This window comes from Capra hircus, chromosome 1 (assembly GCF_001704415.2).
Source record: "Capra hircus breed San Clemente chromosome 1, ASM170441v1, whole genome shotgun sequence".
Taxonomy (NCBI): Eukaryota; Metazoa; Chordata; class Mammalia; order Artiodactyla; family Bovidae; genus Capra; species Capra hircus.
The window spans coordinates 80,302,896-80,323,085 of NC_030808.1; the positions used below are offsets into that span (position 1 = coordinate 80,302,896).

The 20,190-nt window shown below is 41.2% G+C and overlaps 2 protein-coding genes across 3 annotated transcripts in view; one reads left to right on the forward strand and one right to left on the reverse strand.

Annotated features, from left to right (window-relative positions):
- DNAJB11 (DnaJ heat shock protein family (Hsp40) member B11) lies at positions 744-20,163 on the reverse strand. Of its 2 annotated transcripts, none has more exons than XM_005675162.2 (11): positions 20,006-20,163; positions 16,300-16,756; positions 14,227-14,383; positions 8,994-9,091; positions 7,133-7,265; positions 5,234-5,376; positions 4,387-4,469; positions 3,127-3,184; positions 2,052-2,163; positions 1,668-1,827; positions 744-1,204 (listed from the first exon to the last, which is right to left on the reverse strand). In XM_005675162.2, the coding sequence occupies exons 2-11, from the start codon at positions 16,365-16,367 to the stop codon at positions 1,140-1,142; spliced, it is 1,077 nt and encodes a 358-aa protein (XP_005675219.1). In that variant the 5' UTR covers positions 16,368-16,756; positions 20,006-20,163; the 3' UTR covers positions 744-1,139. The 2 variants fall into 2 exon arrangements, with proteins under 2 accessions (XP_005675219.1, XP_017902400.1); XM_018046911.1 differs by having other exon boundaries at positions 20,001-20,133.
- Positions 16,891-20,190, forward strand: part of TBCCD1 (TBCC domain containing 1) — a 28,200-nt gene continuing 24,900 nt past the window's right edge. Inside the window, exon 1 of the mRNA XM_013963912.2 lies at positions 16,891-17,167. The gene's annotated coding sequence lies outside the window, so the exon portion shown is untranslated. The remainder of the gene's footprint in view (positions 17,168-20,190) is intronic.

The window sequence follows — 20,190 nt, forward strand, 5'->3', positions numbered from 1 at the left end:
CCCTTAATTTTTATAAAACAGGGCAAAATAAATGAAAAGGCAACAGCAGCTTTGGCTGTTATACAGACATAGACAGGAATGTTGCTGGAACCATACTGATGGCTAGACGGCCACTCCATAAACCCTCTGCAACAGTTGTTCAACAACATTGAAACATTCGCTAGCTAAAGTAGAGAAGAGTGTGATCTGACCACGTAATGAAGAAAAAGGAAGAGGTTCCAAATTCACATATATTGAGGTCAAATACCACCCGAATTAGGTGCCACTGACAGAAGGAAATGTAAATTTGTTACTCTAGTACTTTAAATTTCATTTTCTAGGGGCAACAACAATCCTAGTTCCCAGCACAAGCCAAAGACTTGTTAAACATGTCAACTGAGATTGGACACATGAAAAGTGCTTTCTAAACAGTAAAGTTCCCATGTCAGATTTTACTATTCCCTAATTAAAATGAGAAGGAATATACTTTCTCAAGGATAATTAGGGGCATGTTTCACCCACTCTCATCTCTAATTTCGTCAGGCTCCTCTCTAGAAAGTGCCATGTGTGTTTAACTGGGTATGGGGACTTCACCACTCTCTCACAGGGTTGTGCGTTCATCTTGCTTCATGGGAGGAAAATCCAACTAGCACACAGGTCCCAGGGAGGGAAATGAGGCTGATTAAGGAAAAACGGCAAGGAAAACAGATGGAGATGGGAGAGACAACAGGGGAGCTAAACCAACAAGAAACAGGAGTCAAGAAAAAAATTAACAAAAGAGTGTATTTAAAAACAGACTTCTCCAGTTGGCATTTCAAATGAAACAGCTAACCATTAACTCCAACCCTTTGTATAGTGTCTTTTTGCTTCTGGAGTCCTCTTGCAGCTTTAATTCTTGAAACTCGGGCGGCAGCACCAGACATAAATCCCAAAGGGAGAGGTATTGTTAAACCTTTTGCTGGTCATTCTTTTCTCAACACAAATGGACAAATTCTTAAGCCCGCTTACTCATTTCATGACGATCATTAGAAGAAAAAAAATTAAATCAAACTTGCATATTGAAAATGAAAACAAAAATACACACACACAAAAAAAACCCCTGCAGATAATAAATATCGCTGATTCACTTATTTTAAAACAAAGTCCAATTTTATTCATTCTTAATATCCTTGCAGTCCATTGTAAACCTTCTGCACTGATCCTTGTTTCAGCAGCTGTTTGATACCTGGAGAAAGAATGAACAAAAGACTCCATTAACAAAAATGTAGCTTAAAGAGCATGTCTCACAGGAAGGCTCCACAAAAGGCCCTAGGACAAGCATGGATCTGAATTAAACAAGTAACCACCCATGTCCAACTTCATCACGTGTGGATACCCATACACGCACATCCAAGGGAATCCCTTGTCTTTGTGTCTCAGGCAGACATACAACACACACACCCCACAAAATTCCATGAGAAGAGGCAGTTGGAATGGACAGAAAGCTCTTCAGCTGTCTTCCATCCCTTCTTCTCTGTCCTCTTTCCACTTTTGACCTCTTTCCTTTCTCCTTTACCTTTTCCTTTTTACTTACGACCCACCACCTGGGCCCTCTTCTCTAGCAACCATTGTAGCCTTCACCCTGCAAGCCTCTGATCCTTCTAAAGCAGAACTCATCTTTCCCTGAACAATAAACATTATACCCTCACCTTCTCTTGCTTCCTCTGACAACTGTTCTTTTGGAAAATCCACATCGAAAGTGATTATCAAAGAGCCCTTGATGTTGTTGTTGTCAAAGTTGGGGAGCCCTTCCCCTTTCTTCCATAGCTTGGCTCCGGGTCTGGTGATCTTATCCCGGGAAATATGTACCTGGAAAGCAGAAGGGGATGCTAGAGAAGGACTGTACTCTCGGAACACAACACAGCTTCCAGTGAGCACTGATACCCAGAGCTCATGTCACAGCTCAGCAGAGCACCAGGATGAAGGGGCAAGCAAATCATGTCTCCGTGGCTCCAAAGGACCGAAGTAACCTCAGCATCAGCCACAGGAAGGCTTTAAAAGGACAGGACTTTTAAAAGAACTAGTTTGCTTACCTTGTGACCATCTAAGTGAGTAATGTCCATATCAAAGCCCACCAGAGACTCTACGAGGGAGATTGTCACATTTGTGTATAAGTCATCTCCTCGCCTTTCAAATATGGAGTGCCTGGAAGAGAACAAGGTAAAGATCAGTAACTTCCAAAGTCTTTTTTTGGAAGAGTTCAAAAAGTTTTTAGAAAAGTCATGGAAAAGGATGGATGCCACTCTTTCAAACAATAAGCATCTCTTAAGACACTCCTTTGTGTATAGTATTAATAGAGACTATGAAGTTAGTAGGATTTATTAAGCCCTCATCTTCAGGAGCTTGTGATCAGCAAAAGCATCTAATTAAAATACAAGTAATCAGATTACGGAAAAAAGAGGACTTCTGGCCATGGAGTTGGGGGAGAAGGGCATCAGAGATCGGTGGGGATCCCAGAGCTGGGTTTATAAGGCCCGGTCAGCTCTGAAGCTGTAGATAAGGAGGGTGCATGGGAGGCTGGGGACAGGACAAGAGGGAATTCTGGCAAAGATATGGACTTGAGAAGGGACTAGGTTCATTCAGGAAACAGAACATATCCCAGTTTCCCGGGAAGTGATCAGAAAGACAAGGCAGATGAAGAACACTGGGGAAAGATCAGAGATTAAGGAGTGCTATGAGAGAGAAAAGTCTTTGGCACTGGGGGCCCATTTCTCCATATTTGGGTGGGAATCCTGTTTCAGTGAATCCTTAGAAGCAGAGGCATCACTGGTCTCCAAAGTGGTAAACAAGAAAGCCCGACTTCCAGGCAAAATTCTTATGTAAGGAGCACTGCATGTTGAAGAGAGGCAACCAGGGAAGCTGCCCAGCAGCTGCAGATGACGTCACAGTAGGTCCTGTCTATGGAAAAGTCTCCCATTATTGCATGGGGCGCATTTCCTCAGTTAATATCTCTGACCTCCTCATCTGCTTCTCTTTCACAGCTCCTTACTTGTCTTATCAACGCTCTCCAACCAACATCGTTTAGAATCTTAAGTCCTGAGTAAATAAATATTTAAGCTCAATAAGGGGCTCTAATCCAAAGAAGGCTTCCAAACTGCGATGACTTACTTGACAACTTTGATTCGGAACCGCAGGTCTCCTGGCTCTCCATCCACGTGAGGCTCACCTACTCAGAAGAGATTACCACACACTGTAAGCAGAACACTGCAAATCTGTTTGGTAGCTGAAAAAAGTTTTTAAAGCCACTAACTTGGGCTTTGACTGTTAAGCCTATCTGTGAGCACAGTCTCCCTACCTGGTTATATCAAATTTTAGATTATTAGTGAGGCTCACCTGTGCCTCAGGCACAGCAGTAAATAAGTTGACCTATTTCCTAAACAAAGAATGATTCACTGATTTCTGAACCTTATATTTATTTTATTTTTCAATTTTTTTAATTTTAAAATCTTTAATTCTTACATGCGTTCCCAAACATGAACCCCCCTCCCACCTCCCTCCCCATAACATCTCTCTGGGTCATCCCCGTGCACCAGCCCCAAGCATGCTGTATCCTGCGTCAGACATAGACTGGCGATTCGATTCTTACATGATAGTATACATGTTAGAATGCCATTCTCCCAAATCATCCCACCCTCTCCCTCTCCCTCTGAGTCCAAAAGTCCGTTATACACATCTGTGTCTTTTTTGCTGTCTTGCATACAGGGTCATCATTGCCATCTTTCTAAATTCCATATATATGAACCTTATATTTTAAAGCTATTTTTTCTTTAGAGTTTTAAATTTAACCCCAAAATGAGGTCTGAGAGCATCTTATTAATGCCAATTAGAGTTACGTCTCTTCTTTTATTGGGGAGTTCAAATTAATCCATTACGTTCTGAACATCTTAAACTTTGATATAATTTAGGCTGTGTGTGCATGTTAAGTCACTCAGTCGTGTCTGATTCTTTGTGACCCCATGGACCATAGCCCTCCAAGCTCTTCTGTCCATGGGATTCTCCAGGCAAGAATACTGAAGTGGGTTGCTATGCCTTCCTCCAGGGGATCTTCCTGATCTAGGGATCAAACCCACGTCTCTTATGCCTCCTGCAGTGGCAAGCAGGTTCTTTATCACTAGCACCACCTGGGAAGCCCAACTTAGGCTACTAGACAGTAACTTTTGGCCATCGTATTCAAAGGATAAACAGTAATGCTACAGCTTAAAGATGGTCACAAAAAGCTTCCTGTATCCTAAAAAACAATGGAAGTGTGTTGGAAATGATGCATGCATTTATTACGTGGCCATGAAGTATGGGGTGAGGTGGGAGGTATTTATAAGCAATCAGAGAACAGAAAGTTATGATAATAAAACATCAATGTCAATATTTCACCTTCTCCAATAAAGGGGTACTCCATGCCGTCTCTCACCCCAGGTTCAATTTCTACCTCCAGTGTTCGTTCTTCATTCACTAGTCTGAGGCAAAGAGAATTTAAAAGGAAAAACAAATGAAAATATAAACCAAATCCCAGACACCGATAATTCAAGTTTTATCTACTCAATCTACTGTTTCTTGGAAGACCAGGCTATATCTCTAGATGACAAAGCCACCTGATATCCATTCACACCTTCCACCTGCCAAATGCCAGGGCAAAACTTCTATGAATCACGTAATCACGCAACCACTGACTCCAAAAGGGCCTACAGTTGGCTGGCTGCTTTAGCATGAGGATCAGTAACAGAGAAAAGCACTTACACTTACATCAGTGTCCGCCTGAAAGGACAGTGTCATGTTTATCAGAAAATCTAACAGGTGAGTTTATCCTACCTGATTTTTCCCCCTGATCCCACAAATAAATGAACTAAATTTAATATATACAATTGAAGGTTCAATAAATAGTTGTGTTCACAATATAATCAGCAAACAATATGTCTCTAATCTGAAATTTAGCTAGACATATAAGATTGCTCTAAATATTCCAAGTAGAAAAAAATGGAATATCAACAACTTTAAGAATATTCAGAAATAAAGCTGATTCGTTTATGGACATAAAAGAAGACATTCAGAAGAGATACTTTAAGAAGAAACAAATATGTAAATTTCTTTGCTCTGTCCTCTGGCAGGACATGAGGAAGAGAGGGAAGGAAAAAAAATCTAGGTATGGACCACTGGCATTTTATTAAATCAATGAGATGATTAAAGTGTCCCTTGGGAGAGCGAACAAGGTGCTTCTACTCACTTGACATTCGGGCACTCATCGCAGACCACCTCCTGGGTCATCTGGAAGCGCCCGGGGCCCAGCTGGGTGGTCCGCATCTCCTGCCTGCAGTTGCACTTCCGTTTGCCAGGGGCCTGCCTCGCCACGGGTTTGTTTCTAACCACCTAGGAAGTGCACACACAGCATAAGCTTCTCTTTGCATCCCCCAGATTTCAGTTTCCTCGCCGGATCTGGGCTGGAACCTTCCCTTCTCTCCCAAGCCATCCTTCAGGGAGACCCACAGCTGAGGGAAGTCCTGGAGGAGTTACAAGTCAGCCCCCACACAGGACTGTAGTAAATGGATCTTTAAAGGACTCAAATTCTAAAGCTGGAGGAGAAAGAGGAGGGTAAGAAAGAGAACTAGAAGATAGTGTGCATAGGATCACTTTTTCTAAGCCACAAAGAAATACTACTGAGTTAACATAGTCCACAGAATTACTATTTCTTGAGAAATTTGAGCTGTGTAAAGCAGGAGCCCTGAAGAACAACCACAGCCTTCAAAAGCTGGCATGTGGCTCCCACTCCAAGATTAGCCATGATTAACCTCATGAAAACACTTCCTTGTTTCAGGCAATTCAATCTGGCAGTGTTTTCCAATGCTGCCTCAATCTAGATACTCAGCCTGTAAGAAGAGACACAATGAGCATCTCCTTGTAGCTGACTGCAATCAAATATTCTGATCCCTCCAAATCAAAGGATATACATATTATATCCTTCATATATAATAAAATATATGAAGAAATGCATGCCTATGCAGCTGAATGAGGCGAATGCTTGGAGAAAAATCCCTCAAAGCCTACTAACGTATGAAGCCCAGTTCAACAGAATAAACAATAAAAGTAATTAGAGCTAACAGTTATGGCACTTAATATGTACCAAGCAAGGCCCTAATCACATGTATTTACGAAATCTTTATGACATATGCCGCTATCATCTCCATTTTACAGAGAATGGAATGAAAGCACAGAAAGGCTCAGTAATATGACCAAGGTCACACAACCAATGTATGGCAGAGCCAGGACTCTAAATCAGGCAAGTCTAGCTCCAAAGTCTGTACTTCTAACCACTATGCTCTTTTAGAGTAATTATTTTTCTTAAAAAGAATCGACCATGGGGGCATTTAAATAGCAAGGTCACATACATTCTTTACAATAATTAGATTAACAAGGAATTTGCTAACTATAAGAAAGTGATGTGTACATTATGTATAGCCAATGACTACAGACAACAGGCCTGCAAGGGAACATGGGAAATTAATCTCTGTACCTGAATATAGGTATAAGGCTTCCTAATAGCACTGTTTGGAACTGGAAAAAAACTGGGAACAACCTACGTGCCTATTGATCCAATGTGGTCACAGTGAAATTCTATTCAATAGAATTATAGCTGTAAGCAACAACATGGGTGAATCCTGACAATTTATTAAGAGTAAGTTAAAAGAGGCAAGTCTCAGAAGATAATGTAGTCTGATGTTGTTTTCAAAAAGTCAGAAACAATGTGAGTGAACGAAATACTATTCAGGTATACATACACATATAATAGAACAAATAAAGAGTGGCAACAGAGATGAAACTCAGGATATGACGTAGTCACCTTGGAAGGGAGGTGGGGGGATGGAATAGGGAAGTAGCATGTAGGTAGACATAAGTCCTGGTTTATTGTTTTATTAAGTTCTTGGGCTGAGAGATGAGTTCATGAAACAATTACAGCGTATCATGAACTAATCATTAGTCCATGGAACATAATCATGGATTATGATTCATTCAATTCTATGCACTGCCCCCTTCCTAAAAGACAGAGAAGGTACCCAGAAACCTCTTAGTTTTAGTCATAAGAACACATTCTAGAGTTAATATGAATAGGTGCAAAATTTGGACTTACTTCTACAAAATTTCCTGCATACACTTCTTCCAAAGTGACTTCTAGATCTACAATAATATCACTTCCTCTTGGAATATTTCTGTCTTGCTGACGAGGGGTTCCTCCAAACATGAAACCAAAATCTCCAAAGAAGCTGTTGGTAAGTGTAAAATCATCAGGAAAAGAAATCAGAATTCACCTCTTACAATTTTAGTTTTCTTCACACTGATAAAATATTGTGACCTACCAATGAGCAAAACTGAAAGACATTTTTAATACACTGAAGTAATAACATCATATATAACTTATATAGTATTTATAGTATAAATATACAGCACACATATATTGCCCCAACACAAAAAAACTACTTTTTAATATTGTCTAGATATACAATACAGTGTACAAAGTATGCCAATGAATTATAAATCAATGAAAAAATAATCTCTTTAATACTGACAAATATCAGAATATAATGGAGATGTTGAGAAAGGGTATAGTATATATAAGCCCATGTATTGCTGACACCAACGGTAATTTTGGACTCTTGTAGTGTTCACCTTTATATGCTTTTTAGATACGAACTTTGGTGAAAGAAGCTACTGCTTTGTACAAAAATCTTGGATACATAATTAAACTAAAAAAGCATCAGCCTCAGTAAAACTCTGGACCTGACAGAAAAGGAAGTTCTGGTCTCATATGATCAAAATTAATTTGTGTTAAATAACAGAAGCATCACTTTAAGATTAATATAAACAGTGACCTTTAACTCCATAGGAGTTCTAATTTTAGTCTTAAATTTTGGTTAAGAAGTCTCAGATGCTAGCATAGTGATGACAACTATACAACCCCTCAACTCCTCCCTCCAGAAAAAAAAAGACAAAAAATCCCCCAGTCTCGGTGAACAGACTCCCTGAATCTTGAATAAAAGCAGAGGGGGAGGATTTTGGTGCAGGAGGGGCATGGGCAGAGCCTTTTCTCTTTCTGGCATCTCTGGGTATCACTTCTAACTGCCAAGAGGTTTGAACAGAACACTTCCCTGGTAGGCTAAAGCAGCCAAATCAATCCTGGGGAAGAGCAGGATTTCCTAACCGTATTACTCACACATCTTCACAGGTCCTGAAAATCTACCGTCACCCCCAAACACTAAACATAGCAACTGTGATTCTTACTTTTTTTGAGTTCACAAAACTCTTTAAGAATCTGAAGAAAGCACTGCATCCTCCCCCCACAGAAATGCATATTCAAATATCTTTTTATTTATAATTTGACTCAAAACCCCCAATCAAGACCACCTATTTATGCATCATCAGAGCACATGAAAATTCAAATGTTCAATAAAGTGGGCCTCAGAGAGTGGGAAGGTAAGGTGTTTATCATCCAGCCACTCAGCATTCTCAGAAAGCCGGGAGCAGCAAGAGACGGAGAGTTCTCTGCCCTGACTCCTTCCACCAATGCTGATGATCACAATCATCCCTTTCTTGCTGCCAGGATGAAGAGGCAGCTCTGGGTAAAGGAGCAGGAATTTCTCTCTCTTACAAGAATCACCTTGCTCAGTAAGTGGTTTGCAGATTTGAAGACAGCGAGGAGACAAAATGAACTGGTTTCCAACATATATCACCCCCAACAGAGTGGGAATTGATTCAAGTGATATGGTTGGCTAGAAGGACATCCCTACAAGTACTACCCATCTTTGCTGGAGCTTTGTGAAAATAGAGAGGTATATTCCCATACAAAGGATGATGAATGACCTGCTGGTCAAGGATCAGTTGAGTTGTATTTTTCATCAAAAGATTCTGAGCAAGGGAGCAAGGATAATTCTTTAATAATCACTAAGTGATCCACTCTCAGACACTAATACTTTGCAGATGGATAAATTACTTACTGTGAAAAAATGTCTCCATGGGAGCTCTGATGGCCATCTTTCAAGCCCTCTTCACCATATGTATCATACTGTTTCCGTTTCTCACTATCCGACAGAACCTGGGGGCAAAAGCCAGTGGAGGAAACGATTATGGAAAATGGTCTGGTAAGGTGCATTCACATTTATGATTTAAAATTTTGTTTCCCCTGAAGTGTTTTTCTTTAATCTACATCTCCTTAAAGCGCTAAAGTTACATCTCTATAGAACAAAGGTGCAGTGGGTTATAACAAAGAAGGTGCTTAACTCAAAGATCTAATGTTGCTAATACCAGGTCTACTACTTGTTTTTCTATATACCAACTATATCTAAAAATAAAGGATATGAAAATTTGGCAGCAAGCATTGACCCAAAAAATGAAACTTTTAATCAGTCTTATTCTAAAGATTGACTCCTCGGAAGCTCCTACATTCCTAGGATGTTTTAAGCTTCCTGTGCCTCCTGCGGTCAGGAGGCCTCAAACAATCACATGTGCAGCTATATGAGTCCTGCAGGCAGGCTAGAAAGCCATCAGAGGGTTTTTGGATTGAAACACTCTTTCAAATGCAGAAGACTAAAGCCCTGAATTGACTTTTTCCAGAAAATGTCAGAAGAGTGGAAAAGCAGAGCACAAAAGCTGGCAGATTTTTGTTGGGGTACATGCTTAGGAATTTCCAGAGGGGTCCCTGAAGTCTGAGCACGCCTTGCGTATGTCAGCTTCCTTCCTCATGACCTTGTCACGGGCGGGATTCCTCACACTGGCTCCCGGCAATCCGCGTTCACTTTGTAACTTCACAATGCTCAACTCATGTTTTTAATTTAAATTGATCAGAACTCACGGAGCTGCATAAACATCATGCAGATTAGCACTAACAAGATTAGCGACATGGCTATGAATGTGAGGGCGTAACAGGAAAGAGTGAGATGAATTCCTATACCATAAGCTCTACCCGACACTACCCCACACAAATTAAGAGATTGGCAAGTTGAGAGAATCAAATGACAGGTCTCCAGAAAGGTCTACACTGCAATATTTTCATATTCCCCTTTCATTCTTTTGATATATGTAGAAATCCATTTGTGGAAGAGTGCTGTCTGGCACATACAGCTCATAATGTCCTGAGTCTGAATTGCAAAGAGTGAAAAGGGATACTGCTTCTACAAAGGATGCTCAAGCTCAATTTCACAACTTGAAAAAAGACTTTCTAAAGTTTTAATGGTTTTAGAAAACTAGATGCTCAGTCATAAGTATATGCTTTCTCATTGGGACCATTTCATATCTAGAATAAAGAATGTAAAACAAAATAAGCCTCAGCGTTATTCAAAATTTGCCTTCAAAAAAAAGCTTCCCATTTACTGACAGCATTCTGAAATATATGCACTTTGAAGGGGCTTCCCAGGTGGCTCAGTGGTAAAGAATCTGCCTGCTAAGCAGGAGATGCAGGTTTGATCCCTGGGTTGGGAAGACCCCCTGGAGAAGGAAATGGCAACCTTCTCCAGAATTCCTGTCTGGAGAATTCCATGGGCAGAGGAGCCTGGCGAGCTACAGTCCCATGGCATCGCAAAGAGACTGACAGAACTTGGCAACTAAACAACAACATAACTGAAAATTAAACAACTTTATGCTCTTTGGTATTCTTACATTTCTATTTAGACAGCAGACTGAAGGAAAAAGTTATTCGAAACTCATACTTGTGTTGGCTCAGGAAAAAAAAAGGTTGGAAATATATGGGGCTTGTTGACTCAGCAAAAGAAAGGGAAGATCTGATTGGCATATGTAAATAGGACACATTTTTGGCTCAGGGCCTGAATGATGTGTAAGGAGCCACAGTAAAAAAAAAACCTATTAACATTTAAGATACATTCAGAAGGATAAGAAGAAAGTCAGTATATAAGAAAGTGAGCATTCTTAAAATCAAAGAGAAATGAGTTAGACTAGAAGTGACTAGAGTACTCAACTAAAGCCACTACGATAGAGCAGGTGAAAAATAAAGGGTTTGGTAAATATCCTTAAAAAAAAAAAAAGCTACTTTGGGGAAATAGAAATGGGCAGAGTTAACTTAAAAAACAAAACAGAAAAACCCTCATTATTATGTTATCGGGATTTTCAATATTTTCACTTTCAAGTCCACTTCTCTGTTCTTGTCTTGGCAAAGAAATTTATTCCACATTGGATCCATAAGAAATTCCATTTCAAACCCCCCCCAAACAAAGACTATTTTTAAGTCAGCTTCTTTTTGGACATAGGAGGCTTCTGTAATAACTCATCCAAAACTACCCTTAAAGTTATCTATTATCATTCACTTACTCCTCACTTCTCTTCTGTCTAAAGAATGCAGTTTTATTCCAGTCTTGGAAACTTTTATTTTTAAGAGAAAGAGAGGAATTTCTTAGTTGACTGGCCAATCAACCAGTCTCAACTAATTACCTGCAGTAATCTCAGCTCAGTAGAGAAGACAGATGTATTCACAATAGACCCTTCAACTTTAGTGAGATTTTGATTTGTGGACACTGATTTATCCAAGGACCAAAGACAGGCAATCAAGTGAATGACACAAAGAAGAAAGAAAATTTGAACTGGGGACTAGAAAGGTTCTGAGTTAAAATGCAATCTCATTGAATGATGCATGTATAGCCTGCCTAGGTCATGGTGAAACAACATGGAGAATCTATACAGAGCATGGAAAATTCTTAGCAACAGTTCTCCCAGAAAATAGTTTTGATTATTGGGTTTCTATCAAGTAATGGGAGTATTCATGGTAAATAAAGTGCAAAACATGGAATCCACATTAACAAGAAACAAAATGTTACATACAGTAATTTAAGAGGGTCCACCAACCCTCTCAAGTTTATTTGGGAGCCTAAGGTTAGGAATTTTGGTCCTATAGGTGTTGCGAGAAGAAAGGGAAACCCCATTAATTTTAAATTTCATGTGCATATAAATCACTTTTACTTCATTCACTTCTTTAACCCAGGCGGCCTTGGAATCCCCTCTTTGTGGTTTCTTCCACTAAAATATTTTCCAGACTTGTTTCCAATCTTCTCACTATATAGGGATTTAATCTGAATTCAGAAGCTGTAGCTCCCTGACTTAGTTCAGTTCAGTTCAGTTCAGTTCACTCAGTCGTGTCCGACTCTTTGCGACCCCATAAATCGCAGCACGCCAGGCCTCCCTGTCCATCACCAACTCCTGGAGTTCACTCAGATTCAAGTCCATCAAGTCAGCGATGCCATCCAGCCATCTCATCCCTCTGTCATCCCCTTCTCCTCCTGCTCCCAATCCCTCCCAGCATCAGAGTCTTTTCCAATGAGTCAACTCCTCACATCAGGTGGCCAAAGTACTGGAGTTTTAGCTTTAGCATCATTCCTTCCAAAGAAATCCCAGGGCTGATCTCCTTCAGAATGGACTGGTTGGATCTCCTTGCAGTCCAAGGGACTCTCAAGAATCTTCTCCAACACCACAGTTCAAAAGCATCAATTCTTTGGCGCTCAGCCTTCTTCACAGTCCAACTCTCACATCCACACATGACTACTGGAAAAACCATAGCCTTGACTAGACGGACCTTAGTCGGCAAAGTAATGCTTTTGAATATGCTATCTAGGTTGGTCATAACTTTCCTTCCAAGGAGTAAGCATCTTTTAATTTCATGGCTGCAGTCACCATCTGCAGTGCTTTTGGAGCCCAGAAAGATAAAGTCTGACACGCTGGACTGGAAGAAACACAAACTAGAATCAAGATTGCTGAGAGAAGTATCAATAACCTCAGATATGCAGATGACACCACCCTTATGGCAGAAAGTGAAGAGGAGCTAAAAAGCCTCTTGATGAAAGTGAAAGAAGAGTGAAAAAGTTGGCTTAAAGCTCAACGTTCAGAAAAGGAAGATCATGGCATCCTGTCCCATCACTTCATGGGAAATAGATGGGGAAACAGTGGAAACAGTGTCAGCTCCCTGACTGCTGGAGTCAAATTATTTTTTTCTGTGCCCTTTTAGAAAATGGGAATAAATGGTGACTAGAACTGATAACATTGTATTGTATAGCTGCAAGCTGTGAAGAAAGCAGAAAGTAAATGTCCTCACTATAAAAAGAAATACATGATGTGAGGGACTGAGCAAAATCCTTTCACAATGTATACACATATCAAATCACCACAACGTACACTTTACATATCTTACAATTTCATTTATCAATTATATCTCAACAAAGCTGAAAAAAAAATATAACCACCAATCTCTTATCCTATTTCTAGGGGAAAGGTGAATTGCAACAGATGCTAAGCAGCTAACTCTTAAATTAATACACATGAAAGATTATCAGCTGCTTATTTGTAAAAATTTTTTCACCATGGTGTTGTGTAAAATGGTTCTGTGTGAAACGGCTTTTCAAACAGTAAAAAAGGTGATTAGGATTCAGTAAATATTCCTCTGTGTTGTTAAAAATGAAAAAGAAAGAAAATGGGAATAAGAATATGCCCAGCTCTACTATATTTTATGTTGTCCTAATGAAGATTAAATGAAATGATACACATCAAAATGTTTTAACCTCTAGATTAGAGGTTGCAAATTCAAACTATAGCTATGTTTTCTTTGATCTGCACATAAAAGAAAAATTTAAATTGAATTAGTTCCCAACATGTTATAACCAGGAAAATTTACCAAAAAAATCAGGAATTCCACTCCTCTAGAAAAATTAAGTGATCTGGCAACACAGTGCTTACATCTATATATGGCAAAATCTGGTTGGGGTTGAATAACAGCTGCTCCCTTGAAATGAGTCAAGAAGTCTTCAGTTTGTCACAGTCCTCTTCATTCCCTGATGATTGCTAAAATGGAGGCAGAATATCCACTCTCCCGTTTTATCTAATACCTGCCATGCATATTATCTGCCTGGTCCACACAGGCGGGTGGATGTGCAATCCTCATTTAGATTTTGTTTCTGCTCCTGGCTCCAACTTCCAGTCTACTATTAATCTACCAATTCTATCTGCTTTCATTCATCTTTTTTAACACTACTCTCCTTAATAAAACAAATGCTGATATGAAAAGGGCAGGAAGTAGCACCTTCTAAAATACATGTACAATACAGCACTGAGCACTACTTTTATCTACTGTCTATTTCTTTTAAAAAGTGACCTGAAAAACGGGAGTGTTACTCTGCGTTACATGGTCTTTTCTGTATCTGCAGGTTTTGTTTATACCTTACCTTCTTCCTGACTCACCTCATAAGCAGCACCCAGATCCTGGAATTTCTCCTGTGCCCGTGGATCATCAGGATTCCGGTCAGGATGAAGCTGCAGGGCTAGTTTTCTGTAGGCCTTTTTAATATCCTTTATAGAGGCACTGCGAGGCACCCCCAAGATCTTATAGAAGTCTCGCCTGGGGATGCAGGAGAGGGAGAAGATACTTCATTAAAGGGTTGTACATAACATTTTTACAAGTGAAATTTTTTCCTTTACATTTAGGTTTGTGTCTGAGCAAAGAGGTAGGAAAATGAAGGTACATATGTGACACACAAAAAGAATGACTTAAAAAAAAAAACCACACCAGAATTTGTAATGAGTTTCATACACTGAAGCAATCATAATGAGCGGCTATGTACTTTTTGAACAATGCTAGGATTATTCAAAGTATCTGTGGCATTCTTAGGATAACTAGTTTTAGTCAAGAAAGTCATTTTCTTATTTTATGGTCACACCGCTATAATCAAATTGAGTCTCTTTGTCGTCCTCTATTATCGACTTCAAAAGACTTGACTGCTTCCAAAGATCAAATAATCTCAAAGGATGATTTTCTTTATCCAAAAAAATTGTATCACATAAACGTTCTGACTAACAGTAGCACTCTTTGAATGTTAAAGATGAAGTGGCTGAAATTAACTTCAGAGGTTAACACAGAAGTTAAGTCAAAGCCCAAACAAGAGAAGCCTGAAAAGAGAATAACATTCATTTGAATGTATGAGTTGTGGAGTTTTGTGCCGAAAAAGAGAAAATATCAATTTTGCAGTCATTCAGTCAGTTCAGTCACTCAGTCGTGTCCGACTCTTTGCGACTCCATGCATTGGAGGAGGAAGTGGCAACCCACTCCAGTGTTCTTGCCTGGAGAATCCCAGGGACGGGGCAGCCTGGTGGGCAGCCATCTATGGGATCACAGAGTTGGACACGACTGAAGCAACTTAGCAGCAGCAGCAGCATACTGACTTCTTGTTCAAACAACTTAAAGCACACATTGCTTTAAGTGCAAAAAGTGCTAACAAAAACATGTTAAAAATACAATAAAGTTTTACCTAGGAGAAGAAGATTTTTATTTTAGAAATATAAGATGTTTCACAAGGGAAAAAAAACCACGAAGTTTAAGCATATATGCACACGGGCGGGGGGAAACTTTTAAGAGAATAATAAGCACTTAAAGTGTCATGTTCTTCTAGGTAGTGCTTTCTTCTTTCAGAGTAACCTACAAATTTGTCAGAAGCTAAGGATTTACTATTTTCCACATTCTAAATATGAGCCTGGCATATCAAATTCAGTGGGCACCGGCCCTACAGGACAGTGGATCTTAAAGGCTGGAGAATCTCTAGAGTCCAGGAGGTCCTGCTTCCTTCAAACAGGTGGCACATTATTATCCTCATGTCAAAGATGGGAATTTTGGTTTTCTTTCAAAGTCACATAATTTATAAGTTGGGTGGGGCTAGAATTCCAGTCTACTAGCTATTGGTGAAATGTTTCTCCCCTCTGCTTGTAATACTACTCAGCTCCCTAAGAATGCTTCCTGGAGAGACAATGAGGCATGACAGCTTAGGCTCAGTATCTCACGAAACTGAAAGGTACAAGGGCTCTTCAAAGGGTCTGCCTTGCTCCTTCATTCCAATTTCTTTCAGTCCCGGCATGGCTACCCTACCTATTCTCCCCACTTCCTCACTTTGCCTGGTATCACAACCCACCCACTTTAATGCCAGCCCAACGGCTCGTTGTAGACTTAACACTGTATCGTCCCCTTCTCCAAACTCAGCAGCCCCCCATCCCACGTTGCGTTTGTCACTGCATCCAACCCTCGCTTCTCTGGGCAAATCTAGCTCTAGGGCTTCTGAGTCTAAGCTCCTATCTCCCGGGTCACCCACTGTCGTCCTCTCCATCCCACTAGCCTGGCCCACACTACCCACTCCTCCTCTCCACCGCCTCACCACAGCAACGCCCCCTACCACTCCCCTCGTCGGACAATGTCCCCTTCTCTCCCCAGCCTCCTTCCCAGCCAAGACTGACTTAATGGCCCCGTGCCCGCAGATTCCAATTCCTCACCCGGCGATCACGGTCCCGATGAGGTACAGCAGCAACAGGCAGAAGGTGCCCAGGTTCTGCGGGGCCATAGTCCCTCTGTGCCGGCCCCGGTCCCCCGCACTCCTTACAGCCCCCGCCGCCGCGTCGGCTCGTCAGCCCACCGGGCCCTGAGAGGCCGCCTTACGCCCGGGTCTCCGACTTAGTTAGGAGCGACAGCTAGCTTGCCCCCTCCTCTACCAGTCCACTTCCCGGGAGTCCCGAGTCCCGGCGAGAGAAGCCCCTAGCGGGCCAGAGCCAATCGCTGCTCCGGACATCACACGCGGCCGGCGCCTCACAGCCAATCAGTGCAGTACACTTCACCTCCGAGGCGGCGCGGGCGGCCAGTTAGGCTTCGGGACTGCAGCCGCAGCTCCCGGCCAATTAGAAGGGGAAACGTCAGAGAATCGCGCCGCCGCAGGAATCCGTTCGGCCCAGGCACCTGCCAGTCGGAGAAAATTACGTAAAGATTGGTGATGTAGGATGCGTCCTAGAGCCGGCGTCCACGGTACGAGAAGTTTCCCTCCGCCCGCCTCCTTGGACTCTCTACCAATCACAAGGCTCTTCCTCCAGCACTGGCCAATTGCAGGAGGGAAGTTTTATCTTGGTTACAAGTCTAGGAATTTCATTCATATAGAGCTAGGCGCTGGACGCCCGGGAGGAGGTACGCGAGCGAGATGGGCGGGGACAATGACTGAAAGTCAACGGTACAACGGACGCGACGCTTAGGTCATGTTTTGCCTTCTCCTAACAAAACTCACGAGAAAACGGTCTTCGTTTCGCAAAGAAGAGGCCTGATGTCCGTGGAAGCAGACAGACTTAGGTTCGAATTCAGCTTCCACCACTTCTAACGGTGAGAACATGCGCCTTGTCCCAAGTCTGAGCCTAAGCTTCTTTTCTACTGAGGCACAGCATTTACTGATAGTATTGTGAAATTTTAATCTGTAAGCCGTCTAGCGCAGCGTCTGGCACATAGTAACCACGCAAAGAATAATAAATATTACACTTAAAAGAACCAAAAAAAAAAAAAAAAAAAAACCAGAAACGACCCTCTGACCCCTTCCACCCACCCCTTTGCTCATTTCAGTAAATCACCACCTAGTTGTTCACTGCAAAGCTTCAGGTATCTTCCTTGATTTCTCTCCTGTGTCCCCTATCCGAATCTTTACCTTTAAACCATTTCTTGAATCTGTCCACTATTATATATCTCCACCACCTCTTGGCCAAGTCACATCATCTCCCACCAGGCAAGGGCTTCCTAACTGGTCTCCCTGCCTCCACTCCTAATATCTTAGGATCTCTTTCTCACCTCGACCCTTTTCCCTGCCATGATTTTTTACACACGTGTCAGATCATATAATTTTCTCTGCTTAAAAGCCTCGAATGACTTTCCATTGCACTTAACAATAAGATCCCCAGCCTTTATACTAGCTATTAGATAATATAATAATGTTTACTTGTTTAGCCACTAAGTCGTGTCCAACCCTTTGTCACCCCATGGACTGTAGCCTGCCAGGTTCCTCTGTCCATGGGATTCTCCAGGCAAGAATACTAGAGTGGGTCGCTATTTCCTTCTCCAGGGGATCTTCCTGACCCGGGGATCAAACCATGTCTCCTGTATTGGCAGGTGGATTCTTTACCACTGAGTCACCAGGGAAGCCCCATAAGAAATGTCTAAAGAGATTTAAAATTTATTAATTATATATATGTATATCACTTGGGTATCATACACATTAAAAATATTAATAGGCAGGGAAAGACAAATATATAACTTTAAATAAACCATCTACCTAATTATTCTCTAAGTGGGTAACTAGTGCCTAAAAAGTTTAAAGAGGAATACTGGCCTAGCTGAGTCAATGTTAAAACATTGATAATATAAAGAAACAGATTTGTTCAGTTGCTCAGTCATGTTTGTATCTGACTCTTTGCGACCCCATGGAAAGCAGCAGGCCAGGCTTTCCTGTCCTTCACTGTCTCCAGTAGTTTGCTCAAACTCATGTCCATTGAATCGATCATACTATCCACCTATCTCATCCTCAGGAAGAGAAGGGGTGACTGAGGATGAGACGAAAGAAATTGAAGCAGTCACCCAAATTTTCAGAATAATGTTAATCCTAGAAAATATCTTAGTTCTAAAATCTAGTAACATCCCAAAGGTGAGAGTCTCTTCCTGTACAATCCTTAAAGTCTGTACTGTTACATCTCAAAAAATAAGGAATGTGTATAAAGTCAGATTAAGATGATAATCTAAAATCTCTCAGTCTAGAATATAAAGAGCTGGGGAAGTGGGAGAATGATACTGTTCAAATATGCCAGTGATCATCTGCAGAATAAATATAATGAAATAAAAATTTATGGGAACTTAAATAGAAAAAGCAAACCTCACAGATAAATATTTGAACCATGATTGGCAATGCAGCTATGGTGATCAAGTGATCACAGCAGGTGGCAGGCAGAAGTCAGAATCAGGAAGCAGGACATGGGAAGGCATGTATAAATGAATGCACCCTGACTCTCAGCATCATTCCAGTGTGCCACTAGCCAAGTTTCAAGTGCTCTATAGCCACATGTGGCCAGTAAGAAACATTATTTTTTAATAAAGCTGGGAAAAGAAAGAACAAAAAACGTACATGATCTGTACCTTCACCTAGTATACTCCTTACCACGTTTTCCAGCAAAAACAGTTTCCTTTATCTTTTTTGAATACATCAAGCTCATTCCTGGGTAGGGCCTTTATTCTAGTTTTTTTCTGCCTGAAACACTCTTCCCTCAGATCCTAACAGGGGTGACTCCTTTTTAAACTCAGATAACAGCTTAAATTCACCACTTTATAGAAGACTTCCTTGACCGAGCAACCAAAATTAACAACTATTTAATCTCTGTTCTTATACTGCTCTGTTTTATTATTTTCATCCCTGCCCTAACACACACATACTGGAATGCCAGTTTCATGAGAGCATGAATATGGACTGTTCTCTTAACAGCTGTTTAAGGCAGCAGCTTAGAACAGAGTCTGCCAGGGCGTAAAGGTCGCTTTGACTGTGATCTTCGTGTGCTGGCTTCTTATTCTTCAGGCCTCAGCTCAGATTTGGCATTCACCCATTCTCCCTATCAAAATATACACTCCAAGAAAACAAGGGCTTTATGTTTTGTTCACTACTGTAATTCAAGTGGCTAACACTATGCCAGATACAGTGCAGAGCTAAGAGGGAAACCAGGTTACTGCTTTCAGGAAGATGCCTACTAAGGGAGAGAGGCCACATGCAAGAGGTGCTAAATTGCATTTTACGGTCTTTTTTACCTTTGTATCTCCCACACCTAGAGGCCATAAACGAACTAAGAAAACAAAAAATGACCAAAAATCATAAAATGAAAGTTTAGAGAAAAAAGTGATGTTCTTATACTAGGTGAAATCCAAAAAACACTTCTTAAAGGCAGTAACATGGTTGACATGAGCTCACCCTGGTCGCTCTCGCTTCAGATAGCCTGGGTTTGTATCTTTGCTCGGTCGCGTGTTACTTTCACCTCTCTAAGCCCTAGTTTCCTCATCTGTAAAACAAGTGTACTTAGAGTGCTCTTAGGAAGACAGATAAGTTAAGGTGCTTTAATCAGTGCCCAGTTCATAGTATTCTATAAAAGTAAACTGTCACTTTCATTATTATTACTGATGAAAGCGTGCTGACCTTACCAGCAGCTAGTCGCTGACCACAGCTCTGTGGAGGAATAGAAAACTTCCTACTACCCTGAGTAGAAAAGCGCGACTCCAGAAAGCAGCCAGGTCTGGTTCCAGGTTCCAGCATCAAGGACTCTTCGCGCCAGCCAAGTGTTTCGCAGATCGCGAAAGAAGTACTGGGCTGCTCTAGCAATGTCTTA